Source organism: Podarcis tiliguerta (assembly GCF_965153285.1).
Source record: "Podarcis tiliguerta genome assembly, chromosome: 4".
NCBI classification, from domain to species: Eukaryota; Metazoa; Chordata; class Lepidosauria; order Squamata; family Lacertidae; genus Podarcis; species Podarcis tiliguerta.
Window position 1 is genome coordinate 2,851,092 of NC_139537.1, and position 13,823 is coordinate 2,864,914.

At 48.4% G+C, this 13,823-nt stretch overlaps 1 protein-coding gene across 1 annotated transcript in view; it reads left to right on the top strand.

The window, feature by feature from the left end:
* Positions 1–1,018: 1,018 nt before the first annotated feature.
* Positions 1,019–13,823, top strand: part of LOC310675591 (sodium-dependent proline transporter-like) — a 29,349-nt gene continuing 16,544 nt past the window's right edge. The window contains exons 1-2 of the mRNA XM_083436501.1: positions 1,019–1,105; positions 10,139–10,379. Of these exons, the coding sequence (XP_083292627.1) occupies positions 1,073–1,105; positions 10,139–10,379 (274 nt within the window). The 5' untranslated portion in view covers positions 1,019–1,072. The remainder of the gene's footprint in view (positions 1,106–10,138; positions 10,380–13,823) is intronic.

The following is a 13,823-nucleotide window of genomic DNA, read 5'->3' on the forward strand; positions in this document are numbered from 1 at the left end:
CAGGCCCTCCTGTCTTCCACTGCCTCCCGCAGTTTGATCAAACTCATGCTGGTAACTTCGAGAACACTGTCCCACCATCTCGTCCTCCGTCGTCCCCTTCTCCTTGTGCCCTCCATCTTTCCCAACATCAGGGTCTTTTCCAGGGAGTCTTCTCTTCTCAGGAGGTGGCCAAAGTCTTGGAGCCTCAGCTTCAGGATCTGTCCTTCCAGTGAGCACTCAGGGCTGATTTCCTTCAGAATGGATCAGTTTGATCTTCTTGCAGTCCTTGGGACTCTCAAGCGTCTCCTCCAGCACCAGAATTCAAACGCATCAATTCTTCGGCGATCAGCCTTCTTTATGGTCCAGCTCTCACTTCCATACATACTACTGGGAAAACCAGAGCTTTTACTATACGGACCTTTGTTGGCAAGGTGATGTCTCTGCTTTTTAAGATGCTGTCTAGGTTTGTCATCGCCTTTCTCCCAAGAAGCAGGTGTCTTTTAATTTAGTGGCTGCTGTCACCATCTGCAGTGATCATGGAGCCCAAGAAAGTAAAATCTCTCACTGCCTCCATTTCTTCTCCTTCATACATTTTGGGGAGCAGCGGGTGCTTATGGATCCAAATGGGTCGCTTGCATTTCCCGCCCACCGTTTTCCTCCCAGGAGTTCAAAGTGGGGGCTTACACTAAATGCCCACCACGACCCTGCGAGGTGGGCCAGGCGCAGAGGCAGCGCCCAACCCAAGCGCGCACCCGGAGAACCTCGGGGTGTCCGATTTGAACCCTGATCTTTCCCGGACTCCAACCCCACACTCTAACCGCTACACCACGCTGCCTCTCCTCCGAGTAGCCTTCATTCTCCTTCCCAAGAAAGCGGCCCCCGAGCGCTGACTCCGACAGGGGCCGCTTGGGAGAAGCTCCCCACCCTGGAGGAGGAGCCTCCGCCGGCCCAGGTGAGCCGAGGGCGGGCAGGTGAGCCCGGCTGGCCCCGCCCCGGCCCCGCCCCCCGCCCGGCTTCCTCTTTCTCCGGCCGGCAGCCGCGCCGGGTCTGCCGCGCCCAGGGGGCCCCGTCGGGCCGAAGCGCCGCCGCCGCCATGCAGACCCCGGCTCAGCCGGCAGCCGCCCCGGTGAGTGAAGGGGGAGCCTCACCTAGTGGTTGAAGCGGGCCGGGAGGGGTGGGTGGAGGTGCCCCGGGATCCCTTGGTGCTGCTATGGGGGGGGGGCAGTTGCAGTAGCAGCTCGGTGCCGCTTTCCGAGAGCGTCTGGGCATGTGCAGAGTGCCTGAGCTCTCCTAGTGTGCAACTGCGCGCAAAACGCTCCCTGGCGCAGCTGGTGGGAAGGATATTTTTTTTGGATGGTGGGGTCGCTTAAGGCTACTGCCCCCAAAATATCTCCACCTGACGGCCTTAAAGGAACCCCAAAGCCTATTTTTTGCCCAGATTTTGCTCCCTCCTAAGCCAAGATTGGATGGTCTTCGGGGCAGAGACCTCCTGCCTCAGAGCCCAGAATGGAGATGAGCCCAGCGGCACCCAATTTCTCTCTTAAGTCAAGATTCTTCCAGTTTGGGGCAGGGAACCCAAGTCCTGGACGATCCAGACATCGTCTCCAGAGTCTCCCCTTTCCAAATAGGAGATTCCAGCTAAACATTAGGGAGAAATTTCTGGCTGTTAAGATGGTCTCTTCTTCACTGGAGCTTTTAAAGCAGAGGTCAGGTAGCCATCTGTCAGGGATTTTTAAAGCTGTGATTTCTACGTTGCGGGGGCTGGAATAGATGAACCGTGGGTGTCCCTTCCAAGCTCTACAGCCCTGTGGTTCTTTTCCTTCCCGCTGCTGATTTTCTCACCTGTCCACACCACCTGTGAAAGCCCAGCTCCACCTTTCGTTATGCTCGGCTCTGATCTGAACCGTAAAAGCTCCTCATGTGGCACACCCAGCCTGTGATTGAGGATCTGTTAGGAGAATCACGCAGAACTGTGTCAGAGGAGAGGCAGGGCGTCGCTCCCTCAGTTTCATCTAACTTCCTGCTAGGCACCTTTCTGCTATCCCACCTGTGTTATGCGAGAGGGGGTGGCACGACAGGTGCCCGACATGGAAGTTGTTGCATCTGGCCCGACTCCGGCGTACTGTGAAGGGAGCCCTGCCTCTCGCAGGAATGCCAACTTGTCTCCCTTTATTTATTTATTTTTAATTAAAATGTTGCTAAGTTGGTTTCCTGGGCAAACATCTATCCAAAGCAGCCAGCAAGCAAAACAACATGAAAGAGATGGGAAGGAACAGTTTGATGCAACATCAGCAAAAACAAAAGCTAACGCTATTCTAGGCTGCATCCACAGAAATCTAGGGTCCAGATCAAGGGAAATCATAGTCCCGTTCTGTTCTGCCTTGGTCAGACCACATCTGGAGTCTTGGGTCCAGTCCTGGGCGCCACAATTTAAGGAGGATGTTGACAAGCTGGAAGATGTGCAGAGGAGGGCGACCAAGATCATCTGGAAACCAAGCCTGATGAGGAATGGTTGAAGGAGCTGGGTATGTTTAGCCTGGAAAAGAGGAGACTGAGAGGAGATACAAGAGCCATCTGTAGATATCACCCGGAAGATGGTAGAGCAAGTTTGTTTTCTCCTGCTCTGGAGGGTAGGGCTCGAAGCAATGGATTCAAGTTACAAGAAAGGATCCCGACTAAATATCAGGAAGAAATTTCTGACCAATTGTCAGAGCATTGTTGTTGTTTAGTCGTGTCCGACTATTCGTGACCCCACGGACCAGAGCACGCCAGACACTCCTGTCTTCCACTGCCTCCCGCAGTTTGGTCAGACTCATGCTGGTATCTTCGGGAACACTGTCCAACCATCTCCTCCTCTGTCGTCCCCTTCTCCTTGTGCCCTCCATCTTTCCCAACATCAGGGTCTTTTCCAGGGAGTCTTCTCTTCTCAGGAGGTGGTCAAAGTCTTGGAGCCTCAGCTTCAGGATCTGTCCTTGCAGTGAGCACTCAGGGCTGATTTCCTTCAGAATGGAGAGGTTTGATCTTCTTGCAGTCCATGGGACTCTCCAGAGTCTCCTCCAGCACCAGAATTCAAAAGCGTCAATTCTTCGGCAATCAGCCTTCTTTAGGGTCCAGCTCTCACTTCCATACATCACTACTGGGAAAACCAGAGCTTTAATTGAGAGCTTACTCAAGTGCAAATAGGAAAGAGACCTGCCTTGTAGGTGTGGCACCAGAAACTGCACCAGTGGTTGTGAGAAGGAGCTGGTCACTTACTTGGCCAGGTGCAAATATCCTGGGTAGAACAAGATTGCTGCTTGTTTTTGCTCTCCCAAAGTGAGGCCGAAACTTCAACCAAGGCAAGAGATGGTTGGAGCAGATCTTGCTAAAAACGTTCTGCCACTCGTGAGCACAGAATCCAATCAAATTATGGTTGTTGTTGCAATTTAGTACCTGCCCTTCACCTAAGGAGTGCAACGATCCTAATATTAAGATACAATATTATTGTAAGATACAATACAATATTATTACAACATTTGCTGCTTTATGTTACATTATTTATTATTATTATTTTATAATTAGAGAAAAGAAGGGACCCATTGACAAGTGGGAAGTCAACTTAATGGAAAAATTGTATTAAATTTGATGTGATTTTGTATTGATTTGATAGAAATTTGGAAAACTAATAAAAAATATTGGACAATATTTTTTAAAATGTAGCTTAAAACAAAATGACAGAACAAAGGCAAGTCCTTAAAATACACACCTCAGATGTCAACAGCTGGGGTCAAGGGGCGAGTCTTCCGCCTTCGCTGAAACATGAGTGATGAGGATGCCATCTGTGCAAAGCGAGTGCCACAACTTAGGGGCCGCCACAGAGAAGGCCCTCCTTTCCTAGACTGGCACCCGCCCCCCTTTCCCAGATTCAAGGGCTTTAAATGGCGACAAGATCCAATAATCTGGGTTGGCGTGTCTCTCTGGCCCCTCAATCCTTCGCTGTCCATCTTTTTCTTGGTCGGTCTGAGCCAAGACCTTTCCCTCTGGCTTCTGTGACCAGATGGGGTGCAGTGGTGCTGCCAAGGTGACTGATTCTCCCTGGCATTGCAGAGAGTTAAGGATGGGCTGCTGGAATTGAACCAAGTCTGCATCATTTTTCTGCCCCAGGAGCCTGGGGGGAGTGGAGCGGGGGTCCCCTGCCTCGCTGGGCTGCTTGCATGCCTTCTCCAGAAGCCTGGGACTGAAGGGTTAACCGGGCAGCCTGTTGCTCTTTGGAGAGCAGCTCTGTTTCCTCTTCTGAAGTTTGGTAACTTGGACTCCGCAAGGGCTCTTTGAAAATGGGACGTGTCATCCTGCCTTTCCTTTCAGCAGCTCAGCTGGGCCCCTTTCCACAAAGGGGAGCAGAGCGCCTTTCATTTGGCGCAGCAAGGAAAACAGCGCACCACACCCCCATTGATTCAGTAAAAAGAGTGAGCGAGCGTTTGGCGAATCTTCAAGGCTGCGAAACCAATCTTCCCTTCAAAGGCTCCTCTGCCTGACTGAATCCATAGGGATTTAGGAAGTTCCAGGTGGCAGAGACCCCCACGGACCTCCACCCCACTTGCAGGCTTCAGTTAGGGGCATTTGGTGAATAGAATGCCAGACTAGATTCCTCCATCGCAGCGGGTTGGACTAGATGACCCCGGGACCCCTTCCCACTCTGCCCTTCTGTGATTCTAGACAGGTCTTTAGCCTAGATCCAGGCTCTTCCTAGGTACACATTCAGAAGTACGCGCGGAGGCAGCTAGGGATGGTTCAATTCTGCGCCTGCAGTTGGAGGCAGCCATAATAATAATAATAATTCATTTATAACCCGCCCTCTGCAGCCGAAGCCGGGCTCAGAGAGGCTAACAATAAAAGTAACACAGTTTACATAAAATCACAATCGATTAATTGAAATACATTCTAAAATCAATTCATTTTTTTTTTTGTAATATACATTTTTATTAACTTTTTAACATATCAGTTCCAACAGTCATTCAACATAACTTCTCACCTTATACAAAATTTTTAGACTTCCATCAACGCCTCTGATGACTTTCTCTATCCCTTATCATGCATTTCTTAATTTCTATATTTTATTATCCTTAACTAATAATTCTCCTCATTATCTTTCTTGCAGTATTTCAAATAATTCACCTTACAAAACTTCTTGCAATCCTACTAGCATAATCTGTTCAAAAATCAATTCATTCTAAAACCGATTCAGAAACAAATTAATGGGAACCGTTGAGCTAGAGTTCTATGAGGATTACAGAAGGAGAAAGGCAGTCGGACTGTGCTTTGGCCAAAGGTCTGCTTCTGAATGCCGGTTGTTGGAAACCACAGGAGCGGAGAGCATTGGTCTTGTGTTCGAATCCTAGAATCATAGAATCATAGAGTTGGAAGAGACCACAAGGGCCATCGAGTCCAACCCCCTGCCAAGCAGGAACCACCATCAGAGCACTCCTGACATATGGTTGTCAAGCCTCTGCTTAAAGACCTCCAAAGAAGGAGACTCCACCACACTCCTTGGCAGCAAATTCCACTGTCGAACAGCTCTTACTGCCAGGAAGTTCTTCCTAATATTTAGGTGGAATCTTCTTTCTTGTAGTTTGGATCCACTGCTCCGTGTCCGCTTCTCTGGAGCAGCAGAAAACAACCTTTCTCCTTCCTCTAGGTGACATCCTTTTATATATTTGAACATGGCTATCATATCCCCCCTTAACCTCCTCTTCTCCAGGCTAAACATGCCCAGCTCCCTTAGCCGTTCCTCATAAGGCATCGTTTCCAGGCCTTTGACCATTTTGGTTGCCCTCCTCTGGACACGTTCCAGTTTGTCAGTGTCCTTCTTGAACTGTGGTGCCCAGAACTGGACACAGTACTCCAGGTGAGGTCTGACCAGAGCAGAATACAGTGGCACTATTACTTCCCTGCTTGCTGGTTTCCCATGGTTTGGCCCCTGTGAGAACAGGATGCCGGACTAAATGGACCACTGGCTTGATCAGGCAGCCGAGTTCTTCTGCGCTGCCACAACCATTCAAGGGTTGAGCTTTAATCTGTGACGCAAGAGATAAGAAGAGCTGAGTCCACCATCCTGTTCTTCCAGTGACCCAACAGATGTCCCCAAGCGAGGCCCGAGAGCAGGACCGACAGGAGCACAGCAGCGGCGCTGCCCCGCCCCTCCTAGGACTCTCAGATACTTGCCGGTATCGCTGGCTCTGACAGCAGAGCATCTACGAATGCACAGGACTAGCCTGTTGAGCCACTTACTGGAGCTTAGCCAGGTGACGGGGTCATGGACAGACCCCTCGCTCCTCCTCCTGCTTCTGTACACCAGCCATATGTCCTGTCTCTGACAGCGCCCGGGTCTCGGGCGTGCACACCCGGTGCAACTAATTTGTGAAGAGGGAAAGGCACTTTGCATGCGTTCAGAGGCAGTCTCTGCATTGTGCCACACGCTCTCAGTGCCGAGGCTTCACTCCGGCCTAATATTTGTTGGTGGGTTTAACTGCATTTCAATCCCATCTTGTTTTTTTTTTTTTTTAATATAATATTTTATTAAGATTTTCCAAAACATTACAAAAAGAAAAAAGAAAAATTAAAAACAATTAAAAACAATTAAAAACAGTTAAATCTTTCATAATATATCTTGCGTTTGCTTGTTTCCCGGACCTCCCCACACCTCCCCTCTTTGTATTCCAGTTCAATTTATTTATTCAGCAAATCCTTTCCCTCTTTACCTTTATCCTTATCTTGATCTTAATATATTATGACTTTGAATTTTCACCTGTTAACAATCCATTTTTGCATATTCCTTCATGACATTATTACTAAAAACCCCTTAACCTCAATCCAACATCATTCTAACATTCATTAATTTTGCAATATCTCTGTAGATAGTCTTTAAATTTCTTCCAATCTTCTTCCACCAACTCTTCTCCCTGGTCTCGGATTCTGCCGGTCATTTCCGCCCATCAATCCCATCTTGTTCTCTGGGAAGCACAAGGCGGCACACCATCATTCTCTATTCTCCATTCTCTGCTTTTGTCATCTGCTTCCTTGAGGAAATGAAGGCCAAGTTAATGGAGGCCAAGCGATGATGACTGGCGGAAGGGTCCCACCGCATGTCATGCCTGAGTGGAAATTCGAACCCGTCTCTCTTGCCTGGATTATACAAAAGTTTGAAAGAGTGAAGCTTTTCTGGGGAGTGCCCTGTGCAACAACAAAGGCCGAGGGCCTGCCGGGTTCCCCCTCGTGCATTTTAACGTCAGCGATGCCTCAGCCTCTTCCGCCTACTTAGCTGCTGCAGTGCAGGAATTGCAGATAAAGTTCCCGGAGCGGTGGCCGCCCAACTTCCGTTTAAAGGAGGGGCCAAATGAAGTCACAGAAGGCGCTGAGGTAAAGCAACTGAGGTGTGGAATTTTTGGAAATTTAGCTTTTGGAAATCTTCCCAGGAAAACAATAATCTGGATACCTTTTGGAAACCTTTGAAATCATTACATTGAAAGGAAACCTGATCGTAGTCTTGGTCTTTTCCCCATTCCACATATAAGGTAACAGAAAAAACAAAAAAGAAAAAATACAAAAAATAGAAAGAATAAGAAACAATTAAAAACACAATTCCATATTTCAGAACATATCTTACATTTGCTTGTTTCTCGGACTTCCCCACACCTCCCCTCTTTGTATTCCAATTCGGTTGTTTGTTCAGCAAATCCTTTCCCTCTTTACCTTTATCTTAATTATGATCTTAATATATTTTAACTTTAACTTTCCATCTGTTAACATTCCATTTTTACATATTCTTTCATAACATTATTGCTAAAAACCCCTTAACCTCAATCCAACATCCTTCTATCATTCATTAATTTTGCAGTGTTTCTGTAAATAATCTTTAAATTTCTTCCAATCTTCTTTCACCATCTCTTCTCCCTGGTCTCGGATTCTGCCAGTCATTTCTGCTAATTCCATATAGTCCATCATCTTCATCTGCCATTCTTTCAGAGTGGGTAGTTCTTGTGTCTTCCAATACTTCGCGATGAGCACTCCCACATATAAGGGAGTTTTTGTTAAATTCTCTTAAAATAATTACTTACGGAACACTTGGTGTTCTTTTTAATTATACAGTTTTAGATTAGTTTAAGTATAAGAATGCAAGTTAAAGACAGTCATACTTTGGCTTACAGACACTTCGGGTTGCGTTTTTTCGGGTTGCGGACCGCCGAAACCTGGAAGTACCAGAACGGGTTACTTCCAGGTTTCAGCGGTCGTGCATGTGCAGAAGTGCTAAATCACGCTTTGCACATGTGCAGAAGTGCTGAATCGCAACTCGCACGTGCGCAGATGCGCCGCTGCAGGTTGCGAACATGCATCCCGCACGGATCACGTTCACAACCCGAGCGCCACTGTACTACGGCAAGAAAAATGAACGAAATATGTTTTAGTCAGGCTGGATTGGTGTCATTTTAGTTGTTTTTTTCAGATGGCACAAATTTTAAAAATGTGAATGCATGTCAGTTTTGGAAATGCATACATTCGCCCCCCCCCCCATCTTGCATCACTAAAATATATCGTTATATTATGGGTGGAGGGTGGGGTGATTCAGAGTTCTTCTCTGAGGGTGCAAAGCCACCCTTCTCTCGCTGCACCTGTGGAATCCAGCAGCTCTCAAAACCCGCCAGGTTATGAAACCTTGTTCCTGGGAACTGCTGTGGGCCTGTGGTCTCGATCCAACCACACGAGGAGCCAACAGGGTGCCCTCAGCATGACCCGCCCGACACTTCTGGGAATCGCAGCGGGTGCAAAACAGGAAGCTGGCGAAACAGACCAGAGACATTTGCTGGGCTCCTAGGGGCGGTTGCTGCCTTCCTTCACCAAGCTGCTGCTCTCCAGATGTTTTCGACTGGTCAGAGTTAGGCATCCAAAACACTGTGAATTCCGGTGGGAGCTGCATTTTTTTTCTGCATTTTACGACGAATGCTAAGCGAGAAACACATTCCCCCCCCCCTTCTTTCGTAAACAAGAGATAAGGCGCAAGCGTCTTGTCTGACAAAAGCATAATAAAAGTTAATTCAGGGGATAAACTAAATTTGAAGGCGCTGGGCGGATCTTTGCACCCCGGCCGCGTGTATGCTAAAGACGGCCCTGCACCCTCCCCTCCATGGTGTTAGAATTCCTGCTCCGTGATTGCAGTCATGGGATTGTTGTCTATCACATGACGGTGTATGTTTTGACTCCACAGAGTGGGAAGTGACGGAGACAGGATGTTTGTGTTCCTGTGTTCTGTGAAGTGGGACTATTGTCCTTTTTTCTTTTTCTCTTTGCTGTCTGATGCTAGAGAGAGAAGGAGCCATGTTGCAGTGCTCTGTCTGTGTTTAGATGTAAATAAAGTAGATTAGCCAAAATGCTGAGTTGCTGAGGTCTGTCACGCAAGCTGCGAAGACTCTGCGGATCCCTATGTCTGCCGGTGTCTGTTGGCAGCAGTCACTGCGATGTTTGGGCAGAAGAAAGCTTTTGAAGCTCCCAAACGATCGACCAGGAGGGAGGGAACGTGCCAGTTGGGCATGTGTCTCTGCCAGGGTCCTACTCGAGTGTAGGCTGAACTCCTGACAACTTTTCTTCTTGTCAACTTTTTCAACTGCATATTATTTCATAATCCATGGACTCCATGGTCCATAAGGAGTGGAGAATCTTTAAAGAATACTAAAAAAATTATGGTACAAAAGGAAACATCTTGGCAGAACTAGACTGATCCTTGTATTGCATAAATATGAGTTAGTAGGGAGTTAAAAAGAGACTATATAAGAAATATGCAACTGTGCGGTATAAGGTAATTCATAAAGTACAGTGAGGTCACTTGGAAGTCATTTTTAATTTCTTTCTTTATAAGTTTTATAATTGATTTCAGTATTGGGATTAGAAATGATGTTAGTTATACTAATTTTGTTGTTTCTTATATTGTGGTTGTTTGCTTGATTTCTCCATTATTTGTTTATTTGATTGTATGCTTGTTTATTTGTCTGTTTTCCCATAAATATATTTATCTTAAATCAATAAATATATACTTTTTTAAAAAAAAGTCCGAAATGAAACGCTGCAGCCTTTTTCTGCAGCCCCTCCTTCCTGCCTTGGTTTCCGGTGACCCTCCTTCTTTCTCCTCCAGCCGCCGGGAGGTGCCGTCCTGATGAACGGGGCGCCCCTGGAGGGGGTCCCCCCGTCTCCTGCCAGTCCCGCCCAGAGCCACCTCTCCTTCCAGATCCAGCCGGTGACCCCGTCCCCTGAGCCCAGCCAGCCCCGGGGGACGTGGGGAGGGAAGTACGAGTTCCTCCTCTCCTGCGTCGGGTACTGCGTGGGACTGGGCAACGTCTGGAGGTTCCCGTATCTCTGCTATCGCAACGGGGGCGGTGAGTGGCTCGCATGCTCTCGGCAAAGAGGCGCCTCATGCTTCTAGGCCCCAGGGTGGCGGCTGGAGAGCCTGAGGCAGAGGCTTGGGGAGCTAGGTCCTTGCCTGAGCTCCATGGCTTGCTCTTGGTCATTTATTATTTACCGTATTTTTTGCTCCATAAGACGCACCTAGTTTTTAGAGGAGGAAAACAAGGGAAAAAATATTCTGAATGTATGATTTTTGTGGTTCATTCTGTGGCCACAGACATGTGATTTGACGGTGAGTTTGGGGCAGCCCAATGCAAAAATCCTGAGGATCCCTGTGGATCCGTGCTTTGTAACAACGTTTTTGCGCCATTGTGGCCCCATGCAACAGTGGGTGCGTGCTTTTTTTGGTGCAGGCTGTAGCCATGGACATGCTATGTGATCTGATGGTGAATTTGGGGTGACCCAATGTAAAAATCCTGAGGATCCATGGGCTTTTACCTCCTCCCTCCCAGGCAGCCTCCGCTAGCGTCCCTTATCTCCCTCCTAATCGCTTGCCGATCAGCGATTTCCTTACAACACTCCCTTCCCTCTTGTTTGCCTTAGTGTCTTTTCCTTAGCTGGAGCAGTTTTTTGCTCCTCCTTTTCTTCTAATTTCTCTCCTCATTGCTTTAGTCTTCCTGTCTCCTCTTCCTTGCAAGTTGGCTGTCTTTATCTCCCTATTCCCAGGCAGCCTCCTTTATTGCTAGCGTCCCTTATCTCACTCACGAGCGCATGCCAATCAGCAACTTTGCTTCAACACCCACTTCCCTCTTTCAAAAAAAAAGCAGGCTCTGCTTTTTGCCCCTGGGCAATTTGGCTTCAAGGACCAAACATTCGCTCCATAAGACGCACAGACATTTCCCCTTACTTTTTAGGGAGAAAAAAGTGTGTCTTATGGAGCGAAAAAATACAGTATTTATTTATAGAATTTATATACCGCCCTATACCCGAATGTCTCAGGGTGGTTCACATAAAAGGATCACAGGATACAAAATAAAAATAAAAGCAATAACCCAATAATACACCCCTCAAAAAAACCCCACATTTTAAAAGGGTATGGGATGTTGGTCAGGTCAACCAAAGGCCTAGTTGAAAAGGAACATTTTTGCCTGGCGCCTAAAGGTGTATAATGAAGGTGTCAGGCAAACATCCCTGGGGAGAGCATTCCACAGATGAGGAGCCACTGCAGAAAAGGCCCTGTTCTTGTGTTCCCACCCTCCAGACCTCTTGAGGAGGAGGCACATGAAGGAGGGCCTCGGAAGATGATCTCAGGGTCTGGGTAGGTTCATATGGGAAGAGGCAGCCCTTGAGGTATTGCGGTCCTGAGCCATTTAAGGCTTCACAGGACAAAAACAGCACTTTGAATTGGGCCCGGAAACAAATCAGTAGCCAGTGCAGTCAGACCAGGATCGGTGCAATAGGCTCAAACCATATTGCTCTGGTGAGCAACCTGGCTGCTGAATTCTGCACTAGCTGAAGTTTCCAAATCGTCTTCAGAGGTAGTTCTATGTATAACACATTGCAGTAATTTAACCTTGAAGTTAGAGCATAGGCAACAGTTGTTAGGCTATCCCTGTCCTGATAGGGGCGTATCTGGGCCACCAGCCGAAGCTGATGGGAGGCACTGAGGCCACCTGAGCCTCGAGCGACAGCAAAGGACGCAGGAGGACACCCAAGTGATGAACCTGCTCCTTCAGGGGAAACGTAATCCAATTTTACAGCCAGGGCACAGAATCTGTGCGCTTTTAGGAGGATTCACAGCTTCTGTTTCTGCATCTCTGCATCTTCCCACCTGTGGTTTCGCGGGACTTTGCAGCCTCGCCCCAAGGAGAGGCTGGTGCCCATCTTTCCCCATCGTATCCTCCGGCGCTGCCACCCAAAAGCAGCTGCAGTTGAGCTTGCCCAAGCAGCACACCGAGGCTGCTCCTCTTCTGGGAGATGGACCGCACAGGGAAAGACTTGCAAAACATCCCTTCTCCAACGGTCTTAAACTTCAGAAGGCAAAGCGGAGAGCAGGTCCCGAGAGTGGCGGGTATTTTCTATGCATCCCACCAGGCAGTTCCACAAACCTCCAGAATATAAAGGAGAAAATGAAAGTGCAGGCCCCCGGCACTTGCAGCAAACCAGGCCCCAGGCTTCAGATCTTGGGAAATCCTTCTGCATTTCGTCACCAACATCTCCGCAGTTTCCGCCCTCGAGGGATGTTCTGGCAGATGCAGCTGGAGGGCCTAAACGCCTTTTGAGCTTGATGCATTGCAAAGAGGAATGGGCTGGCCTTAGCCAACCTGGTGCCCTCCGTATGTTGAGGCAGAGCATAGCCATTGTGACTAGGAGCCATCGCTAGCCCACTGCTCCTCCATGAATTTGCCTGATTCTCTTTCAAAGCCATCCAAGTTGGTGGCCATTGCTGCCTCCTGTGGCAGAGAGTTCCACAGTTTATGCACTACACAAAGAAGTCCTTCCTTTTCTCTGTCCTGAATCTCCCCACATTCAGCTTCACTGAATCCTGACAAGTACTGTTTTGGGGGGACAGGGGGCGGGCTGGTGTGGAGGACTCCCTGGTCCTGAATGGGGTAACTGTACCCTTGAAGGACCAGGTGCGCAGCCTGGGAGTCATTTTGGACTCACAGCTGTCCATGGAGGTGCAGGTCAATTCTGTGTCCAGGGCAGCTGTCTACCAACTCCACCTGGTACACATGATGAGACCCTCCCTGCCTGCAGACTGTCTCACCAGAATGGTACATGCTGTGGTTATCTCCCGCTTGGACTACTGCAATGTGCTCTACGTGGGGCTACCTTTGAAGGTGACCTGGAAACTGCAACTAATCCAGAATGCGGCAGCTAGACTGGTGACTGGGAGTGGAGACCATATAACACCGGTCTTGAAAGACCTACATTGGCTCCCAGGATGCTTCCAACCTCAGTTCAAAGTGTTGGTGCTGACCTTGAAAGCCCTAAATAGCCTCAGCCCTGAAACCCTGAAGGAGCGTCTCCACCCTCATCATTCTGCCCGGACACTGAGGTCCAGCTCTGAGGGCCTTCTGGCGGTTCCCTCCCTGCGAGAAGCAAAGCTACAGGGAACCAGGCAGAGGGCCTTCTCGGTGGTAGCATCCTCCCTATGTAACGGCCCTCCCACCAGATGTCAAGGAAATAAACAACTACCTGACTTTTAGAAGACATCTGAAGGCAGCCCTGTTCAGGGAAGTTTTTAATGCATGACATTTTAATGTATTTTTAATCTTTGTTGGAAGCCGCCCAGAGTGGCTGGGGAAACCCAGCCAGATGGGCAGGGCACAAATAATAAATTATTATTACTATTATTATTATTGGACATCCACAACTTTGAGCATTATGGGAGAGGGAGGAAACTTTCCCTCTGTCCGCTCTCTCCTTGTAATGCTCAATTTTTTAAACTTCGATCATGTTGCCTCTTCCTG